Here is a 25,660-nt window from a genome sequence, read left to right on the forward strand (position 1 = left end):
TGAATTTCCTAAAAAATATGTTACCAAACCAACACCACTAGATCCTGCAGCAAGCATCACACTGAAACCTGTCTGTCTGTCTGTCTGTCTGTCTGTCTGTCTGTCTGTCTGTCTGTTTGTCAGTCTGCAGTATTCATCACACAATGTTTATGACTTCTCATATCTAATTGGTCAGATGGTGTATCAAGGTGGTTGAGCTAATATTTTTTATGGAACTGCAATAAATAAAATCTCATTATTATCACAGTTTTCTGTAAGGAGATTTAATGGAAATCTTAAAGACATTAATGGAAGGAGTCTCTAGTGTTAGTGCTGTGGAAAAAGCACAGGAAAATATGACGGATGGAAAATGTTTTGCTGTTTGTGGGTTTTTTGGTAGAAGGACTTTGTTATTGTTTTTATTGTTAACTTAATAAGAGAAATAAAAAGAAATTCTGGAGAGAGAGAGAGAGAGAGAGAGAGAGAGAGAGAGAGGGAGAGGGAGAGATGTACCTCAGTAAATCTCCCGTAGGGGAAATTCAAGAAAAGACAGCTGCATGAGTAAGAGGAGTAATAATCACTAGAACCTGTACTGTTAAAACCACAGCTGCTATAATGTAAGTGATAACATGAAGGAGTTTGTTTCAAGCATGCATCAATTAATTGTGAATATAAATGGATATAAATATGTATGTCACAAGTGTTGATGTATAAGAGGAATAAAACACACTGGACTTGAATTTAGAGGAATGTTTGGGGTGGTAGAATTGGTGTCGACCTGCAGCAACAAACTACACTGTACACTGTTGTATGTATGTATGTATGTATGTATGTATGTATGTATGTATGTACATAGATATAATATACATAGACTCTCTCTCTCTCTCTCTCTCTCTCTATATATATATATATATATATATATATATATATATATATATGTTCTCTTTATTCTCTGTGCTATTGTTTAGTGAGCTGAGATTCTTCACACTCCATTGGCAGTGAAAGGTTCTGTGCCTTGTACTGTAATGTTTCTTTAATCTACCCTGCTCTTTCCATCTCCTTCTTATTCCCCTCGATCCCTCTACCCACCTTTTCTTTCTCCTCCTCGCCCCCCCTTCTGTTCTCTTTTTCTCCACAGCAAACCTTTCTGCCTCATGTTCTTTCTCATTTCTTCCTCATGTGCCGTAGCCCCTAGCTCACTGATACTGGACGGCCGTTCCACTAATCCACATTCATGACATTTAAATTTCGCTGTTTTTAGGGTTTTTTCCCCCAGAGGCAAAAAGAACCAGCTGAGACTCTGCTTTAAAAAAAAAGGAGGAAAACTCTTTTCTTTCCTCCCTTAGCATTACATATTTTTAATATAGATTTGTTGGCTCAGTTTGATAAGAAAAGTTTGACCGAGACTTTACCTGAAGGCTGTGTTTCTACCGATGCTGAGGTTATTACAGAAATGGAAGAAAGAGAAATGAAAAACAACCCAAAAGGGGAAAAAAATCATAAACTTGGGTGTAGCACAGTGCATGAAGGTTAAGAGAACATTTTGCTATGTGTGCACATGGTTTTTGGTGTCTTGCCATATAGAAAATGCTGCACTAGTGAGTTCAGATAGCGTATCAGCTCAGGTTTAAAATAATGCTAATGCATAAGGTTCCTCCATTATTTACCTGTTTTAGGAAAATAATGCAGATCTGCACTATGCAGAGCCATTACCACCACTGCAGTTATTTATAGATAGATATGCATCTATTATTATTTAAGAACAACACATCATACATTTTATCCATGTATAGTTATATTCTGGAACTTCTGCATATCGTTGCTGTCGGGCGAAATCCTCGTATCTCCAAAACCATTACTTTTCAGGAAATTAAAAAAACGTTGTATTTTTTGAGTTATTAAACATTGTATCATTAAAGTTGTTATTATGCCATATATTGCTATCATATACTGTTGTGTACCAACATTAACACAACATTTTCCCAAAGTCATGTTTTATCGGAGCTACAAGCTTTATGACTTGGGAGATACGAGTTTATGCTGTCATTGATGAGAATGGTACGGACACAGACGTCGCTGCTGCCAGCACGCTGTCTGCGGTCACGTTGAGTCTTTTGACAAGAGACAAGGCTTCAATAGTTAACCAAAGCTAATGACTGTAGTAACATACATCTTCCTAAACTCTATTTTAAAGGTTTAAGAGCTATAAGTGATGCAATACAAAACACGATAAACTGATTAGGCTGTCTAATAGGTGGAAATTAGTCTAATCTACTCGCAAACTTACCTTCGTGGCTCATGGGTTTCTTTCTACACAGAAGCATTACAGCTATCGATTTTTAACATAACAGGCCTACTCAATTGTATCCAACCTAACTATTTTCACTTGTTAGTGTCCAAAAAACAGTGTTTTACATGCACAGTGCCAAGAGAGGTATTGTCTGGCTTAAGTAGGCTGACTTAAAGTCAGTAAAATAATAATAAAAACAATAATTTAATAGTGGTATCCAAAACATTTAAAAATTTAATTCAAATATTATATTAGAAACATTTTAAAACGTCAATGAACATGTATAATAAGCAGTAATAAATAGTAATAAATAGATGATTCGTTGCGACTCTTAATCTTGAGGAGAAATATGCTGCTAAGCTCTCCCGCGGAGTGAAGAAGAGGTGGAGTTACGAGATTTCTCAGACCGTCGAAGTGTCCAATGGAGTTTAGAGATTTGTGCTCAAGCTATTTTCAAGATTTTAGATTGGTTAATAACTTGTAAAAATAACAGACCCACATGGGGACAGACCAACAGCATCGATATGTGAAAAAATATGGACATAGGAGGTTTCCGCCCGACAGCGACGATATCAACTTATCACTTAGTTTATAGCCATGATAAACAGCCAGTCTCTCATAAACATTTATTTTTTTCTATTAATCCTCTATTTAGTTCTCTGGTGTTCTGGCCTATGGATTGGAAATGAACTTATTGGAAATTTTCAGTCAGTATGAAGGAATTAATTGTTTTATGATTCTCGTCAGTTTGATATAAAATCAGGAAACTCTTGGCTTTTAACCTTAAGCAAAATTTTAGTGTTTGTAAATAACAACTTTAAATTTTATGAAAAAGCACTTGGTGCTTCTCAGAGAGTGTGAATAGATTTGATATCACCATTTACCTGGAAGAAAGGAACTTTTGTGTGTTTTTTGGGTTATTTTATTTGGAAACACCACTGTGCATTGAGACTTGAGAAAGAAATTAAATGCTGAACATAAACACAGCAAAACAGGGAGAGTTAATACACACAAATTGTCAAAAAAGTGAGAAAACAGAAAGCACAAAATTCTGATTACTTTCCTGTGGCAAAAAAAGCATGCTAAATCTTACAAAGTGCTCACACTGGAGATTCCTTCCACAATCTTCTTACAAAAAAACGTAATAATCCATTGTAATATGTTTTTTTTCTTTGTTAAACAACACCTTTTTAATTCATGTATTTATTGGCTTTACTCTCAGAGCTGCTGATATAAAAACAAACCCAGTCAGAATGAAGGATTCAACAGTGTTGTGGTATAATTGAAAAATAAATGATTCCCATACTTCCTGAATGGAGTTCTAACAGTTAATTAACCTGTAGTCTGATTAATTTGCCAACTGTGCTACCATTTCACTTTATTACTACATCCTGATAAGTCACGGGCATGTGGCGTTTAACAGCTCTGATGATATCTACAAGAGCTGATTGTCTACACCGAAGGTTTGGCTTGTTCAGCCTCTGCTAATTTGCACCTTCAATTACATGATAACTGAAGCCTATCTAAAAAAAAAAGATTTATTGATCGATGGAGTAAGATGGTGGATGTCTGCATGCTGTCCAGATTTTGACTTCTCTGACATTGGGCAAGTTTTGGAAGCTTGTCAACTGTCAGAAAGCAGAAAGTTTGGTAGAAAGCAAAGTTTAGTAAGACCAATAAAACAAAAAAAAAACTCACACCACAGGGATAAGAAAAACATTGGGCGGTCAGATCAAATGTCTAGTTTTTTTACCTGACCTCGATACTATTGTTATAAATTATTAGGCATTTCGAGGGCATTTGCAGGTTTAAAGCTGCCTGGAATCTCGTGCCTAGATAACATTTTGACATACTACAGTATGTGTTGTTTTCTTGCTTTAAGGAAATACAACAGAGACTGGAAGAATTTTTTTTTTTTTCAATTTTGATTGTTATTTGAAGATTCAGAGTCCATCGTCTCGGGTAAAAAAGTCGAAAGCTCAATGTATGAGAAGCTTGAGTAGTTTTTTCCACCATAAAAGCAAATTTTAAAGCGTATTATCTAGACATTATTACAAATGTTTCATTGTACAAAAAATACTTCAGAATCACACAGCTTCAAAATGTAGCCTGTCTAATGATCATGTCAAGACAAGCATTTGCCATAGAGTGTGTATTAAGGTCAATAAAAGCTCAGACGTTTCACATATTTACATAAAAGTGTGACTCAAAATCTCTTTTTGCTTTGTGCACCAAAACTTCAAACATTTTCTTCATGTTTATTATTCAATCCTTGCCGGGAAAATCATTTTGAATGCACGACTAAGTAAAATGTGAAAACCCGTAGGAGTAAAAATGACACACGTACGGTAAGATGAACTTTTCTTTTCCTGACCGTGCCCTATAAATGACCTCACATTAGTGCTGTTTTTACCATCAACAACATTAGCACATTTGTCTATTTAAATCGGGGGGCACCTGTCAAAATTCAAAATCGCGCTATGCCACAGAATACGTTCCAGGAATAACTCGAAGCTAAAGATGGCGCCGTTCTCTCTGTGCTAGGCTACGTTCGAGCTAATCGTACACCTTCCAGTGGGATCTGTTTCACTGTGGGGAAAATTAGACTGAAAACCTGGAGTTATAACTTACAGTATGAGGAGGAAAGTGATACACAGTTGACCCCCTGACTCAGAGTGGAATCGCTTTTCAGCTCCGTGCACGTGGGTCGGGATTCTTTATATTCTTGTCATGCATGCACCGGGCTGGCGGCCCGTGATTAATTTCCGGGCTCTGTTGACATTTCTGTATGCTTTCCGAGCGTTTTGGCAGGTGCTAGACTTCAGGCAATCTATCTAATCCGAGCTCGACATATCACAGTGTCTAATAATATTTTTGAAAAGGTCAGAGGTTACTGGCATTTAGCATCACAGAGACGTCAGTGCGAAAACACAGTGTCTATTTGTATATATATAAGTGTGGGTGATGGTGGAATCCCTTTATTGAAAGGTAATAACCAGGAAGAGATGCTTGAAGGTGGGCTTGTTAAGACACAGGTCCTCACCATTCTCTCATAGATTTAAGGGGATTGACCTCTGAACCGTGACCGCTGGCTAATTCTCTGAAAACCACACACGCCGTACACATCATAAGGTTTTCTGTCTGGTTGCCTTAACTCATCCTCCTCTCTCTTTCCTGCAGATCTGAACGAGTGTGGCCTGAAGCCTCGACCCTGTAAACACAGGTGCATGAACACGTACGGCAGCTACAAGTGCTACTGCCTCAACGGCTACATGCTTCAGCCTGATGGGACCTGCGGAAGTGAGTCGTGCTTCGCTTTTGCTCATTTAGCCCTCAGCCATCCAGCTGGCATGTTGCTCCACTTTCATGCACTAACACCACCACCGAACGGTGCGCTCACTAGTCATGCGTGCTCGCTGTCGCAGATGGAAATGGCATGGCGTTAAGGCTGAACACTAATGAGCAGATGCTGTTTTTATGCTACACAGATTTAACTTCATGCACAGATGTCTGATGCATGTAAATTTGCCAGCAAATTTATCAATCCAGCTTAATTAACAAGCTCAGGGGCCAGCAGTAAAAATGGAAAAATTAAAAATGGCCAGTTCTGGTTTGGACACTCAAATTGAATGAAATGGAGTATGGAAATGAGAATTTCCCAAAGTCTTACAAAGGCTTACACAAGAAGTACACATGCAGTGTGTTTCCTTTTATGATCATAGATAAAGTAAAGACCAAACTTGATTTAACTGTCTAAATGTCCAATGATTTCAACTAGAGTTCCAAGATATTTGATACCGAATCGCTATATTTTAATGTTCAACCTGCATCATTTTTGGAGTGTGATTAAAATGACATATTAAAGATGTTTAATACTGAACATATTCAACCCCAACATAGGTGCAAATTACAAAAACATCCAAAAAAAGAAATCAGCAATATACAGTATACCAAAGGTTTTTACCTCCTTAGTCACAACTAGCCTGCTGAACCATTGGGATATTCTTATATATCATGTAGAAAATGCAAACGATTTTTTTTTTTTTGTAAAAAATTTACAAACCATTATAACGACCTGGAACCATAGAAGACTAATATCTAATATTTTCCTATTATTTTCCAAATTTAAACAAAGACCTTACATTGTACCGCAGACTATTTTGACTTTTAAGCAGGTCCTGTTCTCAGCCATTTTTCTGTCACTATGTGTTCTTTTCCATTTCTATTGTATGCAACTAGGATTACGTTTTTTTCTCCCGAGAGTTTTTCTTTTAATATTCCCACCAGTCACCCTATCAGCTCGGGGCATGGTTAGCCCCTGTGGAGGCTTTTACAGTGACTCAAATGAAAAGTGAGTGAGAAAGAGAAAATGAAGGAGAAAGAGAGCAGAGTGAACTTCAACCCTGGCAGTAAATCCTGACATTTCTAGCTGGCCCTGAGCTATTCTCCCTGTACTGAGAGGGCTGTGCCTGTGCTTGTCTCGTGTTAACCACTGAGAATGTTCAATATTTCTCTTTCTTTCAGAAGCCCCACACTATTGCATGCATGCTCGTATCGTTGCATTTATCAAAGCGTACAGGAGAGTTTTTTTTTTTAGAGGGGGAGGATAAAGATACCGTCAGTTGTGGTTTTTGTTTTTTGTTTTTTTTTGGAGAGATTTCTCCACAGGTTTGGTTGCCGGTATTAAATGACTCATTTCCTTGTATCATCAGGCACTCCAGATGTTTCTGTAGTGGAGATGATTAATGGTTATTTTGATTGATAATTGATATATAGTTTTGTTTTTTTTAAACTCATGACTAAACCTCAGGATGTAGAATGTGACGTCAATCTTTTTCCCAACAAATTAAAGAATGGATTTATTTCGCCAACAACAATATGCAACATGAATAATTAAATCGATGGTAGATTTGATTGTTTGATAATGATTGCTGTTTGTCTTTTAAAAACAGATACAGATTGTTGACAAATTAAAGGAAAATTTTCAAATTAGTTTAATTTATTTGTTTTGGTGCTTTTAACAGTGGAGATTATTTTGGGAATGTGACAGCATAATGGTTATTGTGTCTGACTACTGATCAGAAGGTTGTGAGTTCAAATCCCAGGTTCACCTCTTAAGCTGTCTCTGCTGGGCCCCTGAGCAAGGCCCTTAACCCCATAATTGCCGAGTTGTATAAAATGAAATAAAAAATGTAACACTCTGGATAAGGGTATCTGCCAAATGCTGTAAATGTAAAGTTTATATATATAAATAAACTTTACATCTCTAATGAACAAGCCGGTGGTGAGGAAAAACTCCCTGAGATGATATGAGAAAGAAACCTTGAGAGGAACCGGACTCAGAAGAGAACCTGTAAATGTAAATAATGTCATTTCTACAATAGTTTGTAGTCGAGTGGAATTGTGCAGTCAAGAGCTCCTGAGGAACTAACAGAGTTGATGAAGAAAAGCTGACAGACGCAAATGCTGATTAACGACAGCGTGATAGTGGTTCTATAGACAGCAATCCCAAAATCAATCAGAAGTGTATTTTACAAGTGTTGTCCCAACTTGAGAAAATCTTTAGTGCGCCTTTGCAGATTGTACGAATCTCTGCTCTGGAAATGCACTAACGCACTGAGCTCCATTCTTCCTAAAGATATTTTTTGATATTCCTTCACCTGATGATGATGATGAGGAAGAGAGCTGTCAATCACATCGCTTCAAAATCTCCAACCGATGTTCAATCAGACTGAGATGTGTTGACTGTAAAGGCCATAAGATATGATTTACATTCTTAATGGAATATCATGCTCTCTGGTGCAGGGAAACCTTGAAAGAGAGCATGTGCTTCGGGATAGAAATGTTTCATCTAATGATGAGATAAAGATGATGGTGATGATGATGATGATGATGATGATGATGATGATGATGATGATGAGTCAGAAGATCCTTGTAGTGATTTAGATTTGCCATGATGCTGCAGTCTAAAGAGACTTTAAACTTTAAAAGTCTAAAGAGACGTTTTCCTGTAATTCGTCACCAGTCACTTTATCACTTCAGTCTCTTAGCCAATAGCATAGCATAACCAGGGCTATGTTAGGGATGATGGAAGGACATTGATCCTTTCTAATTTGCATAATCATGTTTTTGTCCTTGGTTTTCTTCATGATAAATGTCTAGAGATGCTCATAGGCTATTTTTATTACATATTTAAAGGCTTAACTTATCCCTTAACCTTTTTTTTTTGTCATCGCTAACATCTAATATTAAATAAATAATATCTGTCAAACTTGTTGTGTATATAGCCATTGTTTATTACTGAATAATGTCATTTTTGACTATAGGACCAAAGTTGAAGAACTGCTCTGTGTTTTAAGGCTCTAGATGATCCATTTGTAACCCTGCTGAAATCTTTAACAGCTCTTCATATTTTGGCTGCTGGGCATAATAAGCAATTTCATTTCCCTGTTATTTTGGAAAGAGCAGGTTGACCCCATCGATGACCTTATAGTGGTGCGGAGTAAAGAATGAAGTGTGGGTTTTTTTTTTCCCTTCAGTGCATTTTTGTAGATGGGAATGGGATGAGGTACAGTAATAGTACGAGCTTTTGCCTCAGGGTCAGAAAGACCCATTTACAATCCTATTTACTTACCCAAAGCTCTGAAACCCGAACGACGAAGCAGTCGTTCTTTTCCCTTTGGATACGAACCTGTGCATTCGTTATGTTTGCTTATTCTTGCACATGTGTCTGATTGTTATTCATGCCTAAAGCGTTACTGATTCGATTTGCACCTCATACTAACCATCACCGTTCGTACTTTTCTGTACTGAAAGGGTGCTTTGATTTGAAAGAATTTCATTTGAAATTAATAGAAGCTGCTTAATTCACTCAATTCTCTGAAACTTCTGTGAACATCTAAAATAATGAAATGATAAATAATTATACTGTAGCATACGGTCCCAGAAAGCAGATGGTACCTTTAAACCACATCATTTTCCTTGATTTTTTTTTATTTTCTTTCTTAACCCTTGTATGTTGTTCGTATTTTTGTTACTCAGCCAGTTTTGGTGGGTCTGGTGACCCGCTGCATTTTTGGGTTTTTAATTCAACACAATCGAAAATTTTATGTTAAAATACTCTACAGATGTTTACTTCATCCCAATTACAAGCAATATAAACAGCATATAGGGCTAATATTTGCCCTTTACCTTTATTACATCATGTTTTAATTAAAGTGCAACTCGTTTTTTGTTTTTTAATAAAATGTAATAAAAAAAAAAGAAAATCAAATGTAATCGTTATGAGTGGGAAAAAATCAACAAATTTACAAGGAGGAAAAGTTTTTCAAAACTATTGATGTTTATGAATACGTGTCCCACAGACCCGAAAACCATACAAGGGTTAAGACTTGGTGAAATCCATGTCCATCACCATCAGATTAGCTGCTTTGAAAACACACACATTATGGAAGCATTGCACTTAAATGTGTTTACTATGGAAAAAAACACAGATACGAATAACACCAAAGTTAAATTACAAATGGTTTATTTTGGTTTGATTTCAGTATGGAGATGGAGATGTAAAATGAGATTTTTCTCTAGACGTAGCTAATGCTGTGTCTTTAAGTGTGCGCTGGTACTACTAGGTTAATGTAGACAAGTAAAGGAAGCTTATAGCACCAGGTTAGCACACATCACACACACACACACACACACACACACACACACACACACACACACACACACACACACACACACACACACACACACACACAAGCCTCTAGCACCGATCAGATTTTTTTTGTTTTTAAGCTAGCAATATGCTCTTTATTTATTTTAATTTTTTTTATTATGTTTTGATTTATTTTTAATTTTACTTGTATTTAACTCCTTTTAAACTACAATGAAGACTCAGGTGTACGTTGTGAAGACTCTGTACTCATGTTCAACTCAAGTGGGTTTTGGTTTAATGTGTGTTGTGATGATGTCACATGATACAGCTTGGCCCAAATCTGTTGAATATCTGTTGTAATTTAGAAAAATTGCACACGCAACTGAATGTCGCAGTTTGCTACATTTTTGTGTTTATTTCTGTGATCACAAAATGAAAAGTGAGAACCCTCGAGGCTCTGGTTTATAAGCAGTGTAAGGTTTATAGCTTCCTGTGGGTCCTCCGGTTTTCTCCTCCGGTCCGAAGACATGAGGCGAAAGTGGATTGTCCGTCTTTTGTCAATGTGTGTGTGTGTGTGTGTGTGTGTGTGTGTGTGTGTGTGTGTGTGTGTGTGGTATTGTGATCTGTTATAGAGTTCTATACTGTCCAATGTGTACCATACCCTGCTTTGTGCCTGGTATAGGCTCCAGGTTCCCTGCACCCCCAATAGCGAATAGAACGATGAATGGATGTATGGATGTATAGATATAAGGATGAATGAATGAATGGATTGATGGATGTATGGATGTATGGATGGATTGATGGATGGATGAATGGATTGATGGATGGATGAATGGAAAAATGGTTGGTTGGATGGATGGATGGGGAGGGATAAGGTTCAAAGCTACAGAACAAAAATAAAGACGCTTTAAATAACGGACTGGTTTTATTTTTGTCTGTAATGAAAGGTAAAGTCATGAGAAATATCAAAACAAATCTGAACGTATGTAAAACGGAATCTAATCCCGATCTAGTTTTGGTTTGTACATCCTTACTCTTGATGTTTATGAAGTTTACTGCAGTAATAATGTCTTCTCCTTTTCTTTCCCTTCTTTTATGTGTGTCTCAGATGCACGCACATGCAGTATGGCTAACTGCCAGTATGGCTGTGAGGTGATGAAAGGCGAAGTTCGGTGCCAGTGTCCATCTCCCGGCCTACAGCTCGCCCCAGATGGCAGGACATGCGTGGGTACGGCTGCTCGCTGTGAGCCAAACAAACTCTGCTACTTCACTCAGAAATCAAAAGCACACAAGCACAAAGAAGCACAACGCCGAGTTGCTTCGCCTTTTCCTCCTTCTCCCTCTGGCGTGTTTTTTAACTCTGATTTGTTGCTTGCTAATCAAACACAGGAGTCTTTTGTTGCCATTTTTCTTATTCGGTGCTTGCGGTGAAAGATGACAGAGTTTTGAAATTCAAATAGCTGCAAATAAGTACACAGATTCTCTTGAAGCTCTCTGTTCCTGTGGTATTCCAGCCGCTCTTGACAACCACACAATGAGCTCTTTTTCTTTACCCATCCGACGCTCTAATTACAGTGCAAGTGCTTGGAGATTGCATAGTGGCATTCGTTAATGGCCGTATTAATGCCCTTCTGCAGGTGCTGAGCCGTTAAAGCGGTTCACGTCCTTTCCTCTTCGCTTAGACGTGTCTCCCTGCACAACATTAAATCACAGATGGGAACGGAAACAAATGGTAGCAGTTAACCTGTGTCACGTTTTAAATATATGATTCTGTTACAGAGGATGAGCTAAATTTTACAGCCCGGCCTTTCTCCTTTTTTTTTTTTTTTTTTTTTTATTCCCTTGGTCCACTTTTCAGCCATTGCGTGTCAGCCTCTCGAGAGCGAGAGCGGAGGAGTGGTGTCTAGAACAAAAGCCCATCCATCACAGAGAGCTGCGGAAGGTGGTTCAGCGGCACAGGTGTTCCAGTGTCGTAATATTTTAGGAGAGTTTTTTACAAGCCCGAGGGACACATCTACGATTACACAGAAAGACTTCGAGATGTTGAGACGTAAACCAGAGGGCAGAGGTCACATAAACCGTCGTCGTATCCACAAATAAAATGCGCTTAGAACTACAGAATTGTCTAGCATTGGAATACTCCAAGCATCAGTCACTGCTTGGAAATAAGCATCCGTTGTGTGACAACAGGAATGAAGAGCCTTTTGATTTACGATTCCCACAAGTCTAGTTTTTTACCCCAGCAGATTTTTGGAATGACTAATAGCGTCATCTGACGTGTTTTGTTCCTCGTCTGACTGAGCAATCTATCAAATGTGTTTGTCTGAAAAAAGAGGAGGTAAAAGGAAATGATCCTAATTGCATGATTATGGAATCAAATGTTGCTCAGGCAAGCTGAAACTCCAGCACAGAGTGTTTTGGACAAGGAAAGGAATGATTGATGAGGCTTTGTTGCCTCTCTCTCTCTCTCTCTCTCTCTCTCTCTCTCTCTCTCTCTCTCTCTCTCTCTCTCTCTCTCTAGATATCTGTATTTTTGGCTTTTCTCTCTGTATACTATCTTTCTTTTTTTTTTTTATTTCTGTCATTTTTTTTTTAAAACAAATATTTTATATTTATCTTTCCCTTCTCTATTTTCTACTCTCTCTCTCTATTATCTTCTCTCTCTCATCTCTCTTCTGTTTTTTATTTGCTTCTTACTGTCACTCTCTTCTTTCTTTTTATTTTTGTCTTTCTCTTTCCTTTCATTTAACACCACTATTTTCTCTCTCTCTCTCTCTCTCTCTCACACACACACACACACACACACACAAACACAAACACACACACAAACACACACAGACACACACACACACACACAAACACACACACACACACACACACACACACACACACACACACACACACACACACACACACACACACACACACACACACACACACAGAGTCAGCACACAGCATTCTTCATTTCTACACCCAAGCGTGAAATATCCCATCCAGTGTTTATTCTGCATTACCCTATGCATCAATACTTTTCTTGTGAAAATGAAGGATGAGGTATGTGAAATTCCTGACCATCCACGCAGCCTGATCCTCTGAAGCTTTCTATCTAGATTAGTCTGTAATCCACCAATCCATCCAGTTTGGTGAAGCAAAAGCAGTTTGAAAGCAGAGGGAGGATTGAAAAAAAATATTAAAAAGAATGATGCAAAGGAATGCTTGTTTTTCAGACGTGGACGAGTGCGCCACAGGCCGCGGCATTTGCCCTCGCTTCCGGAAGTGCGTCAACACGTTTGGGAGTTACATCTGCAAGTGTCATGATGGCTTTGACCTGCAGTACATCAACGGCAAATACCAGTGTATAGGTGAGCTCATGGATACAAGTCAGATCTGTATATAGATTGTGTTCATTAATTTAAATTTTTTCCCATTTTTCTGTGTTTATGTTATTTAAAAATCTGTTTTTGCTACTGTTCTGGGTTTTGTGGTGATTTTTGACCGAAGAGCTTGTAGTCGATCAGAACAAAGCAGATGGCCTGAAGGATACAGCAAACTGCAACATCCCCAGTGTTGATTATCTCTTCCCACTGTTTGTCCAGACGGACACAAATGAACACTGTAAAATCTTTAGATTTATTGTTGTGTACTTGGGCATTTTGAAGATCGATCTTGAACTTCTTTTAATCATTTAATTAGATTATTTTAATCTGTAACATTTACAGGTTTCATTTTTTTCTCAGTGAATTTGAAAAACATTATTCAGATTACACTTCACATTGTTTTCATTACAATATTATATTCACTTCTGCAATCTATTCATTTGAATGATTTTTTCAGATTTATTCCGTGTTATTCCTTTCTTCCCGGTCAGACAGACAGCTACTGTACACTGGGGAACTTACTGATTATAATAAAGACTGAAGCGCTTATTAGCGCAAATTATTTTTCGGTCTATTTGCCCAAAGCAGTTGTAATCTTTTATAAGCATTAACATTTAATAAGGTGTAAAGTTGTATATTTGCTTGTATATTTGCTTGTACATGCTAGAGGGATGTGATAGCTTAGTGGTTATTGTGTTGGGCTACTGATCGGAAGGTCATGAGTTCCTATCCCGGGTCCACCAAGCTGCCACTGCTGGGCCCCTGAGCATGGCCCTTAACCCTCAGTTGTATGAATTAAAGAAACTGTAAGTCACCCTGATAACGGTGTCTGCTAAATGTAAATGTCTCGGAGGATAATGTGACTGATGTGATTTTTCCAGATGTGGATGAATGCTCGACTGGACAACACCAGTGTAGCATCCACTCCACCTGCTACAACACACCGGGCTCCTTCAAGTGCAAGTGCAAGGACGGTTTCCGAGGTGGAACAGGTCACGAGTGCAAACGTGAGTATTGTGCAGATGGAAACGAGGCACGGGGAGAACATGCAAACTCTACACACGCAAGGTGAAGGTGGGAATCGAACCCCCAACCCTGGAGGTGTGAGGGAATCGAAACATGTAACACATTACTCAAAAACTCTAATAAGCCTCACTGTTTTAAAGGTAAATAAAGTAGAAATAAAGTAAGATACTTCTGCCTGTGATTGTTTTGAGAAAGTTGTATTTTCTCAGCATACAGATATAGGGCCGCATGGTACTTTCATGTTAACATAGATAGTTTTCCATTCCTCAGACATTCTCATTGCATTTTAATTACATTTCTGGAGATTTATTGATCCATTTCAGAAGTATAACGAGTGAGTCTTCTTATTCTATTGTGTATCAATCATCTGCTCCATTTGCTGTTAATTCAGCTCATCTTTTCAGCTCTACCAGGCAAAAAAAAAAATATATATATATATATATATATATATATATATATATATATATATATATATATATATATATATATATATTTATTTATTTATTTTTAATAGCGACCTAACAATTCACACTACTCCACAAATGCACACTCATACACACACTTATGCCATGGCATCTGTTGTCACACAGTGAAAAGGTACAGAGGATTTATTGGCTCTTTGTTGTTCAGTCAAGCATAAAAACATGTGAGGACTTAATCCCCTAGAATGTAAGGTGCATTTCTAACAGCACAGGACAGTCAACGCATTAAACACTAAAGTTAATATCCATCTGTCAGTTTGTCACATGTAATGACAGAGAGAGACAAGCTCAGTGTTTAGTGTTCGGTGGCCTCATTTGCATAAAAAGGTCTTAAAAAGCTGTGCTTGTTGCTACACCGCCCACCGATCTGTGCAAACAGATGAAAAGTAAATTAATTATTGCTATAACAGTAGGTTAAACTGTCAGATTCATTTGTTTTTCAATGAGAAATTATTCTTCGTTAAGCCTACTTCTGGGAACACTGCCATTTAAGTAACAACCCTTATTCCATTCACGCTATAATGAGAGATGTCAAGCATGAACAAAATTCCCAAATCCATTAACTGCACTCTGTTCTATACGAAATTTATCTATGATGAGGAAATAATTTCTTTGGGACTGTTTGTAAAGTACAACTACTCACTTATCTTTCATTCTATATTGCATATCACAGCTTATGTGATGTTTAGAATTAATATAAATATATTAAACCTACTTCACATCATACAGTACGTGCAATGATATTGTCTAAATAAAGACTATGTACAGTAAATAGAATGAAAGTATTGGAATTGCATCTATGTTCAGCATTGAATTTCTTTGTCACGTCACACTCCACAGTGGTGCTTAATGATTCATACGAAAGTAGACACTCAGGGCTTTAAGACATTATTTTTATCTAGCATACTAGGGGCAATATATTCATCAAAAAGTTCCATAATAGCATGGCTCATGATATGTTTTATTTTTGATGAATACTCTTAGCCATCCCTAGAGTGATCATCGAGCCTCCCAATCCTGGAAAGATCTCACCCGGGAACAACAACAGGATTCCAGATACAGACGAAAAGAGAACCACTACCACTGCTCGCCCACCAGTGACATCAAAAAGGATTTCCACAAGCACAACGCCATTCTACAAAACACCATCACCGCCCAAGAAAATCATCCCAACACCCAAAAAGCCAACCATCCCAACCCGTAAACCCCCTACGATTTCTCCCAGACCTCCTACTGTGGTTACTCAAAAACCCCATGTCACACCTCACCGTTCCACTACCACCACCACCACCACCACCCAAGCCCCAGCTCTAACACCAAGAGTGCCAGTTGTACCCCCTCGCACGACTATTGCCCCTCCAGAAACTTCTTTGGACAACAACATCCACAAAGACAACAACGAGAAACAGAGAGGAGACGTCCACAGTAAGTGAACTTCTTTTTCTCTTTCCATCGTCCTTTTCATTCTTACTGCAGTGTCTTTCAAGGCTTTGTTGACTCATTTAGCCCTAAAATATTACTTTATACACGTTCCTAGATGGAAAATCTTGTAATTGAAGTTGTTAGGTTTTACACAGAACCTCTAAGAGTTTCAGTTTCCAGACGGACAACCAGTGAACACAATGGTTTTGGATTCAACCTTGATTTTTCCTTAAAGTGCACTGTTTAATTTGTGCTGCTTTCTCTAAAAGTTTTTTTTTTTTTGGATTGTTCCCAGTATACTTAAAATGAAGTAATTTGGAAAACTGTTAAACTGTTAACCATCCAAAGAATTTTCAAAGACCTTTTTCTGAGAAGGTAACAACATATCTTAAACCACAGACTGCTTGCTACATTTTAAGATGTAGTCTAAATGTGTATTTAGATATTGTCAGGAAATGGGGTGTCTTCCCAGATAAAATTCAGACCCGTATGCAGAGATAACATAAAAAGTGAGTGAGTGAAGTGACATACGGCTGTATACGGAATAAGTATGGTGAACCATATTCAGAATTCTTTCTCTGCATTTAACCCATCCAAAGTGCACACACACAGCAGTGAACACACACACACCGTGAACACACAGCCATTTTATGCTGTGGTGCTCGGGGAGCAGTTAGGGGGTTCGGTGCCTTGCTCAAGGGCACCTCAGTCGTGGATGGCCCGAGACTCGAACCCAAAACCTTCGGGTTACGAGTCAGACTCTCTAACCATTAGGCCACAACTGCCCCTTAATAAAAGGGTTTATTAAGGGAAAAAAATAACAAAGGGCTAGAAACACTAGGAACAAAAACAACAAAACACGGGAACACAAACACAAAGACTCAGCAAAAAAAAAAAGGCAAGACAACCGGTATATATAGGGGTGACAATCATTGTAACACAAGGAACAGGTCTTGTTCAGAAAAAAAAAGCCTGACGCTTTTTTGTAAAAGGTTAGTTCTTTTGGAGGAACCCTTGAACGTTTTTGTCGAACTCTACAACTTTTCTCAAGAAGAATTTGAAAACCCTTAAAACGATCTATCTACAAAATATCCTATTGACACACAGTGCTCTTTGCAACATGCGTTGACATGTGGTATCTTTGTGGTTGGACTACTGATCAAAAGGTTGTGAGTTTGATTCCCAGGTCCACAAAGCTGCCACTCCTAGGCCCCTGAGCATGGCCCTTACCCTCAATTGTTCAGATGTATAAAAATTACGTTAAATGGAAGTTGCTATGGATTCTAAGAACGTCTGCCGAATGCTGATAATATAGATGCAAACATGACCTACATACTGAATCAGGTGTGATTTTGTGTTAGTGATATGGCAAAATATTTTATATTTTTCTATATGTTTCTATATGTTAGCGTACTAGGTAGTGCTGTCCATGCTGTCTAACTCTCTAGATCATGGGTTGTGCATTGAATTTTCAGTTATGGTCATGTTACATATAATTCTTTGCTTACAAAGCTCTGAATAAGCAGCTATCACATATGACAAACTATCATGACTGAGTGGTGACACTGATTACAATTTAATGCTTAAACATTCTGACAAATCTGAAGTTTCTTACTGACATACAGATTAAATACTGTATCTTTTCCCACTGGAGTACCAGGTTAGCATTTTTGACTAGCTCTATGGTCTCTGAACAAGTGACAGACATCTATTGTGAATTTGTTGTGGTCGGAATAAACACATCCTTCTCTGTCTATTAATTTTGAAATATTCTGTTTTCATCATCCGTTTGGTTTGGTTCATTAATCAGATCAATGAAGATGACTTGAAATCTCTAGCTGTCTAGCTTGTCTGGGATCAAATATGGCTGCTAAATAATTTTTTTTCTTTCTACAGTACAGTTTTTTTTCCAATATTACTTTCACCAGTGAAATACATTAATAGCCATCTTGCTAATTTGGGCATAGTTTACGATCCAAAATGATAATCCAGAAATGATGATGTTAATGTCTATTCATTCGGTGCGTATTTCTCGCAGGCTGATCTAGTGTTTTGTAACAGTGGGGTTCGCTAGTAGGGAGAACATCAGTTTTGCTTTGTGAAGGAAAATAACATCTGAAAGCCTTGGCTTCCAGATGGCAAGACCTAATGAGAACAGAAAAACAGCGACGACTATTACATTACCGGTCAGCATTGCCAAAGCACATCAGTCAATTACCTCATTCTGGAACGAAACCCTTACCCACCGGCTGTAAAAAATCTTGTGGCTGAGATGTTAGGCAACGTTCATTAGAACCACATTTCTGAAATTGATTCAAAACAATAATGATTGAATGAAGCAGTTAGGGCAGCATTGCTAGCAGCATCTCTTACACCTGTAGTGCTTTGTAATGACTTTGTCCTCTGTGAGTTTATTTTGTTAATTTATTTATCCGAACTGGAATGGGGGCACGTCTGGGGAATGCGGTATTCGACTACAAGATAGGGAGGTAATTGAAATCAATGTAGTAATCACAAACTAAGGCTTGGACACATGGCCTTATCTCCTTGCTGTTATCCTGTTCTATAATTGGCACATACACAGTGCAGGAAAATGTCACCAACCCCAGCATCAGGTCCTCGCCACTCTTTTGGGAGAAAATATTGAGAGGGCGACTTGTTTAGCCTTCAGCGAGTATTGTCTCCTCTGAGCACTGTTCTGTTTGGCTTCCCAAATGTTTGCAAGGAATCAAGTGCGATGAATAGAAACAAAGATCAGCAGAGGCAGAGAGTTAAAGGGCAACAAAAGGGCAATGTGAAACCTGGAAAAAAAGCCTGAGGCATGACACGCAAAGCCTACGTTCCACACAAAATAATATACTGCTTCACTGCTAGTCTAAAACTAGTTTTTTCTAGCCAGAAGTCCAGAAGTCTTTTTATTAATTAAGGAATAACCCATGTGATAATTAAATAATCAGTGATGGGAAGTAGAATTATCGCTATGAATGAATGAATGAATGAATGAATGAATGAATGAATGAATGAAAAATAAATTTATTTTTTGTATGAAAAATAAATAATTTTATTCTTTTTATATCAGAACAATTTGACATTTGAATCTTGATTGTGGAATGTTGTACTTTTCAACAATTTATAGTTACATTTATGAAGCTTTTAAGCATTAATAAATAGCCACCAACCTATTTTTTGTTATTCTTTTATTTTTTTATTTAGTAAAATGCATCCAGTTATGTTACCAATAAAGCGTATAATAACAAATTGGGAAAATATAAAGTAAGAAAACTTAAAGTTATAGGCTTACAGGGGTTGGACAATGAAACTGAAACACGTGGTTTTATAGCACAATAATTTATTAGCATTTATTAGGTATAGATACTATAGATCTACAGATACTATTACCCCCACCCCCACCCCCCAACACACACAAACACAATACCCCTTTTGCGACCACTAGAGCATCAATTCATCTTGTAAATGACAGATACTAGACCCAGCACAATGGCCAGAGGAATTTTGACCCATTCTAGGCCGCAGAACAGTGGCAAGGTCACTAAGTGATGAATATTATCCTGACTCCAAAACACCCCAAAGTGGATCAATATTATTCACATCTAGTGACTGGAGCCCATGGGAGATGCTTCACACTGTTCACAGCTGAAGATTTTTATTGGTGGCACAACTGACACTGACGTCTAGCGTAGGCACAAGTGACCAAAGGTTTGGCTATAGCCGCTATAAATATTAACCTTGTAGAGCTTCAGATGAACGGTTTTGGTGGAAACAGGAGTGCAGTGAGTCGGGCAGCTGTAGTTTTATGTTTTTTTTTGGATACAATCTGGGTTAGTACACAGACATCCGTCTCAGACAGTGTGAACATGTGGTTCATTCTTCATAGTGGTATGCTGACACTACACTGGATACTGTGGCTCTTGATAGAACACACTGAAACCTCCAACTGTTTAGTGGCCAGTGTTCCTTTATTTTAGTACCTTTATTCCAAAGCACTGACACTGAAGCCTCCTTCTGTTAACACCTAAATAATCATCTACTGTACAAAACTACATTTTATTAAAATAAGCACAAAAACAAATTATTAACACTTTATTTAAATTATATTAATGTCTAGAGATCTTCAGCTTGTTCCTTTAGAAGTTCTGTGTAGAACTTTACAAAAGACATCCCTTTCAGATTGGGTTCCAGGTAGAACCTGTTGGGAATCTATGTCAGTCATATAAAAACAGTGCTGATCTTTCCAATATTTCATTAATTTAAGAAGCTGAATATAATTTTAACAGCTAGGGATAATGTGGATATGTTCCAGAAAAGGTCTCAAGGCTTCATGAATGCACAAATGCATAACCTGGAAGATAAATCACATAATAATTGCCCTTTTCTCTCTATATAACTCTCTTTTTTTCCCTCTCTATCTTCTACATAAAGACATAGTTAGATACATGCTTATAGACTGTTCCTGTATGAAGACCACATTTCAGTAAACATAACCCAAACGGAGTGTTAGTGTTTGATATGTTTATTTTAGTGGCTGGTTCATTGAATTTTTGTAGTGGTTGTTGTTGAGGGCAGAGGTAACATTTTACTTCATCTAGTTCTGCTGCCATAACTGCAAACTTGGAAAGGTCTCAAACATATTTAATAAGCAGCGAACGTATGCCAAGGCATTGGCTCTCTTAACAAAAGAGTTTAAGCTTCTTGGCGTTCAATCCAAACCACCAGCAGGAGCAATACTACATTTACATTTGCTCATTTGACACCTTCATCCAAAGTGACTGAGCAAGAGATGGATGAAGGTTTTGCTCCGAACAGTGGCAATATGCCAGTTCTGGGATTTGAGCTCACAACCTTCCTTGATCAGTAGCCCAAAGCCTTAACCACTAGGCCTCTACTACCCACTCAGTGGTGTTTGATTTTTTAAAATGTGCTGCCAAAGAGTTTTACTCCAATAGAGGTTCTCCTAGTGAAGGTTTAGGTGAATATATAAAAATACGGTTGTTTGTCCTTTAAAAGCAATGCTGCATTTTTTCTGTCTATTTTTTATTTATTGGATGCCCTGGTAGCAACTGGGTAATGTTTCAATGCTGGGCCACACTTACCACTTCATTTCACTCACGCAGTAGAATGATGGTCATTCAACTCCCACAACAGACACGGTACATCTCTAGCTTGACAACTCTAGGGACAGTATATTTCAGCCTAGATTATAATACAACCCAAGCACAGGCTACAATCAGGACATTTTTGGCCCCGATTCCAAAAGCTGTATAAACCTTAAAGCCAGTGCTTTTTTTGGCCAAGAATTCTGTGCTAAATAGCTTCCAAGTGTCGCAACAGAAAAGTGTTTGCACTATAGTCAGGACTATGTATCTGTTGCTGGGAGCCAAAGACAGCAAAATCATCTGTGCTAACAGGGACGGAGATGTGGCATACTCTCTCTCCCTGTCAATCACAGCGACACTAGCCAATTACAGGCATCTATAAGCATACATGCAAAAGGGGACGGATTTCACTTTCCTCTCTGTTTAGTACACCACCCCTACCCACTTAACCCCCCAAAACGTCCTCCCAACCTGCCAAAAAGTGAATATCTCATACAAGCTCTAAACATATGTGCTTACTGAATGTTGTGATATTGTGTAATTGTGTTTAACTGAACCGTGTATCACTTATCTTCTGTGCAGTCAGTCATCGTAACAGAGTCGTGTCTATAAATCCTGATGTTTCTTCTTTTTTCCTCCATAGTACCACGGAATAACGGAAATAACAACGTTCTCGTTACCGATTTAGACATTGAACTGGGTAACACCGAAGAAGAGCTAAAAGACGATCCAGGTGCGGTATACTTTTTCTATATCTGCTCTATATCCATGTCTTTCTATTTACCTTCTCGACCCAAACAGTAGTACTTCTGAGATTGTTGAAGTAAAAAGGGGGGTCAGTGCGTTTCATGTATAATCATATTAATGTATATGATGCCTCATGAATGTTCATAGTTCATTACATAAAGGGCTAAAACTCCTTTTATAGCCTAAAACAGTGTTCAGTATGTGTCTGGGAAGTGAGCCCAGGTTGCTATCCACTGTTTCTGCATGCTGTTAGAAGTGAGGTCAGAGGTTCGCAAATTGTCTAACGATTTCAGTCTGTATCCTGGCACTCAGCGCGAAAACACGATCAGTAGTCTGGCATGGACAGAGCTTTCATTGGCTTCTTAAAGCTTGCAAATATCCATTTCTCCTACAGACTGATTGCTGCTAGTCTGATGTGTGTGTTTAAACTCATCTGACTGCGTCAGTGCTCAGTTCAAAGTTGTGTTTTGTGTTATTTTTTGGAATCCAGCTACATTTTTGAATTGCTTTGTAATGCTCGGTTTGGTATTTTAGAGGCTGGATTTTTGAGCTGCTCCTTTGATCAGGGTCTATGTGACTGGATCCAGCACAAAGAGGGAGATGTGCACTGGGAGACAGTACCAGACCCTTCAGGTAACTGCTTTACTATAAATGACTCAGCACATTATATATACAAAAAAATACTGCTTTACTTTAAAAAACTGATAAAGACTTGAATATATATAACGCCTTACATCCTCTAAGGTGTTTTGCCTTCTTTAACAACATATTTACCTATTAGATTGCATATTAGAATAAGTACATTAATAAAAACCTTTGGGGGGCACGGTGGCTTAGTGGTTAGCATGTTTGCCTCACACCTCCAGGGTTGGGGGTTCGATTCCCTTCTCCGCCTTGTGTGTGTGGAGTTTGCATGTTCTCCCTGTGCCTCGGGGGTTTCCTCCGGGTACTCCGGTTTCCTCCCCCGGTCCAAACACATGCATGGTAGGTTGAGTGGCATCTCTGGAAAATTGACCGTAGTGTGTGAGTGTGTGAGTGAATGAGAGTGTGTGTGTGACCTGCGATGGGTTGGCACTCCGTCCAGGGTGTATCCTGCCTTGATGCCTGAGATAGGCACAGGCTCCCCGTGACCAGAGAAGTTTGGATAATCTGTAGAAGAATGAATGAATGAATGAAAACCTTTTATTAATCTTCAAACCTGTTCTTCTGTCAAAGCTGTTGTTAAGCAAATTAAGCAACACCTTCTGACCAATCAGATTCGAGTATTGTGCTATTAAATCATGTTATATTGGCTTTGAATATATTCAGAAGATTGAGGAAGATGATAATCCTAATTAGTGGTTTACTGTATTGGAAAATGATGTTTTGTAGATAAAATGTCTATATAATACTGATCAGTGACTCTCTATACAACTTATTTATTTATTTATTTATTCTGCAGAGGAAATATTTTGCAGCAGGTTTGTGTTGTGTTGTAAGAGCATGGTGTATGGTTGTTTCTATTTTAGGTGGAAAGTATCTGACCATCTCAGAGGCGTCGGGTAAACGGAACGGCCGTGGAGCTCAGCTCATTCTTCCCCTGGCATCTCCCTTTAGCGAGGGTAACCTGTGTCTGGCTTTCCGACACAAGCTGGCGGGTCACCACGTGGGCATGCTGCAGGTGTTTGTGCAGAAAGGCCGACAGCACAGTCCAGCCGTGTGGGGTCGCACAGGAGGCAGCGGCTGGAGGACGACACAGATCACACTGTGGGGCAATGGCCTGGAGAGTGTGAGCCTGACATTAAGATTACTTTTGTGCTCTGCCTTTGCTGAGTTTCAATTAATATTCTAGCATTATCTCCTCTGGATCAGCAGTAGCTTAACATCTGGTTCAGATGTTGGATCTGATCAGAAGGGCATGAGTTCAAATACCAGCACTGCAATGCTGCCACTGTTGGGCCCTTGAGCAAGGCCCTTGAGACTAGCACAGTGTCAATATACTGTACTTAAAAATGCTGCAATTGTGGTAGCACCTTAAAGATGATTGTGGATGTTCTCACTTTGGCAGTGTGAGGATTTTACATGTTAAAAAAAACCTTGTGAACTCATTTATTATACAGTAGATTAAAAAAACCCAGTGCGTTATTGGAACCCAGACAGATATATAAGGACTAAACTCAAGAGCTCTGTTTAATCCCCAGCTCAGAGAAATAAAATTTCATTTTAGTGTGTAAATGAGAATGTTGGATTAATGTGATTACATTTGAGTGATCTGTGTGTGTGTGTGTGTGTGTGTGTGTGTGTGTGTGTGTGTGTGTGTGTGTGTGTGTGTGTGTGTGTGTGTGTGTGTGTGTGTGTGTGTACTCACAGGTGATTGTGAAAGGTGAAAGGCGGAGAGGCCATGCTGGCGAAATGGTGCTGGATGACATCAGTCTGAGGAGAGGTGTTTGTCAGGAAGAGCACAACCTGAGGAGACTCTAACAAACCCGCACAAACAGGAAGTTCTCTGACACGACGAATCGCTTCAGAAAGTAAAGAGAGATCTGCTATTCTGTACACTTCCTTCGAGATTATGAGTGTGTCTCCTACAACAGACGAATCCCCTAAAGCCTCCGATAGCTGGATCAATTTGTCTGTGGAATACAGAAATACGATCAAAAGATAGTTCTGAACAAGGAAAGTGTGCCAATTTCTTTTGTAAATGTCATAGACTTTGTATAATTTGCATTAAGACGATAGGAAAACGGACCCAACTGTGCCACGGCCACGTTTGCTCTTGAGACTGCCTTTTTAAAGCCTTTTTAAATTAAACAACAAGAGCATTGTGTGCATAAAAACCTACCCGAGAGACGACGTATTTCCATTGTATTATTGTAAATGTATCCATGTGTATATATATATATAAATATATATAAATATAATATAGATATATTTGAAAAAGTTGCTTTGCTAGTGCAGAATTACAGTATGTGAATTCTTCAATAAGTGTAAGTGATGCAGGCCAATGTTTACACAACCTGATTTCAAGTGTTCCCTTGATATTATGTATACTGTAAACTACCAGCCAATAAAATTGTTTTTCATTATATTTTTAAGTGGCTGTATCAGCCATTCTGTACTGGCATATGATACGCGTGTGTACCCTTTAAATCCTGCAGTAGGACATGCCGATCTTTTTGGCCCGAACTCCCGCTGTCCTCACATTTGTTGTAGAAAAAAAAACGATGTCACTATTTAAAGATTTATGCCAATAAAAATTGTGAATGTACACTTTATACGTTTGTCTTGTGTATACCACTTTGGTTTTAAAGAAGCAGTTTGTATAATTTAGAGCCCTCTGATGACTTAAAGGTGAACTGCATTGAATACACCTTCCATAAGAAAACTGTCACATGAGGTCACATTCGTTCTCAGCTTTACTCTGGCCAGAGGTGGAGGTGGGAAGGAACCAGAGAACCCAGAGAAAACCCATGTGGACACTGTAGAACTCAAATACAACTACAGAGACAGTAACGCAAGGTGAAGATCAAACCTCAGGGCATTCGGAGCGGCGAGGTGCCAACACTACCCCTTTCATGACAAGTATACGC

At 38.5% G+C, this 25,660-nt stretch overlaps 1 protein-coding gene across 8 annotated transcripts in view; it reads left to right on the forward strand.

Annotated features, from left to right (window-relative positions):
- Positions 1 to 25,338, forward strand: part of npnta (nephronectin a) — a 60,159-nt gene extending 34,821 nt beyond the window's left edge. For 5 of the 8 annotated variants that reach the window (XM_027146036.2, XM_027146040.2, XM_027146038.2 and 2 more), the window contains 9 exons: positions 5,450 to 5,569; positions 11,032 to 11,151; positions 13,151 to 13,285; positions 14,182 to 14,307; positions 15,793 to 16,233; positions 21,988 to 22,077; positions 22,626 to 22,724; positions 23,600 to 23,859; positions 24,441 to 25,338. In XM_027146036.2, the coding sequence (XP_027001837.1) occupies positions 5,450 to 5,569; positions 11,032 to 11,151; positions 13,151 to 13,285; positions 14,182 to 14,307; positions 15,793 to 16,233; positions 21,988 to 22,077; positions 22,626 to 22,724; positions 23,600 to 23,859; positions 24,441 to 24,551 (1,502 nt within the window). In that variant the 3' untranslated portion in view covers positions 24,552 to 25,338. The remainder of the gene's footprint in view (positions 1 to 5,449; positions 5,570 to 11,031; positions 11,152 to 13,150; positions 13,286 to 14,181; positions 14,308 to 15,792; positions 16,234 to 21,987; positions 22,078 to 22,625; positions 22,725 to 23,599; positions 23,860 to 24,440) is intronic. The other 3 variants (XM_027146041.2, XM_027146043.2, XM_027146044.2) reach the window with 1 other exon arrangement.
- Positions 25,339 to 25,660: the final 322 nt, after the last annotated feature.

This window comes from Tachysurus fulvidraco, chromosome 4 (assembly GCF_022655615.1).
Source record: "Tachysurus fulvidraco isolate hzauxx_2018 chromosome 4, HZAU_PFXX_2.0, whole genome shotgun sequence".
NCBI lineage: Eukaryota > Metazoa > Chordata > Actinopteri > Siluriformes > Bagridae > Tachysurus > Tachysurus fulvidraco.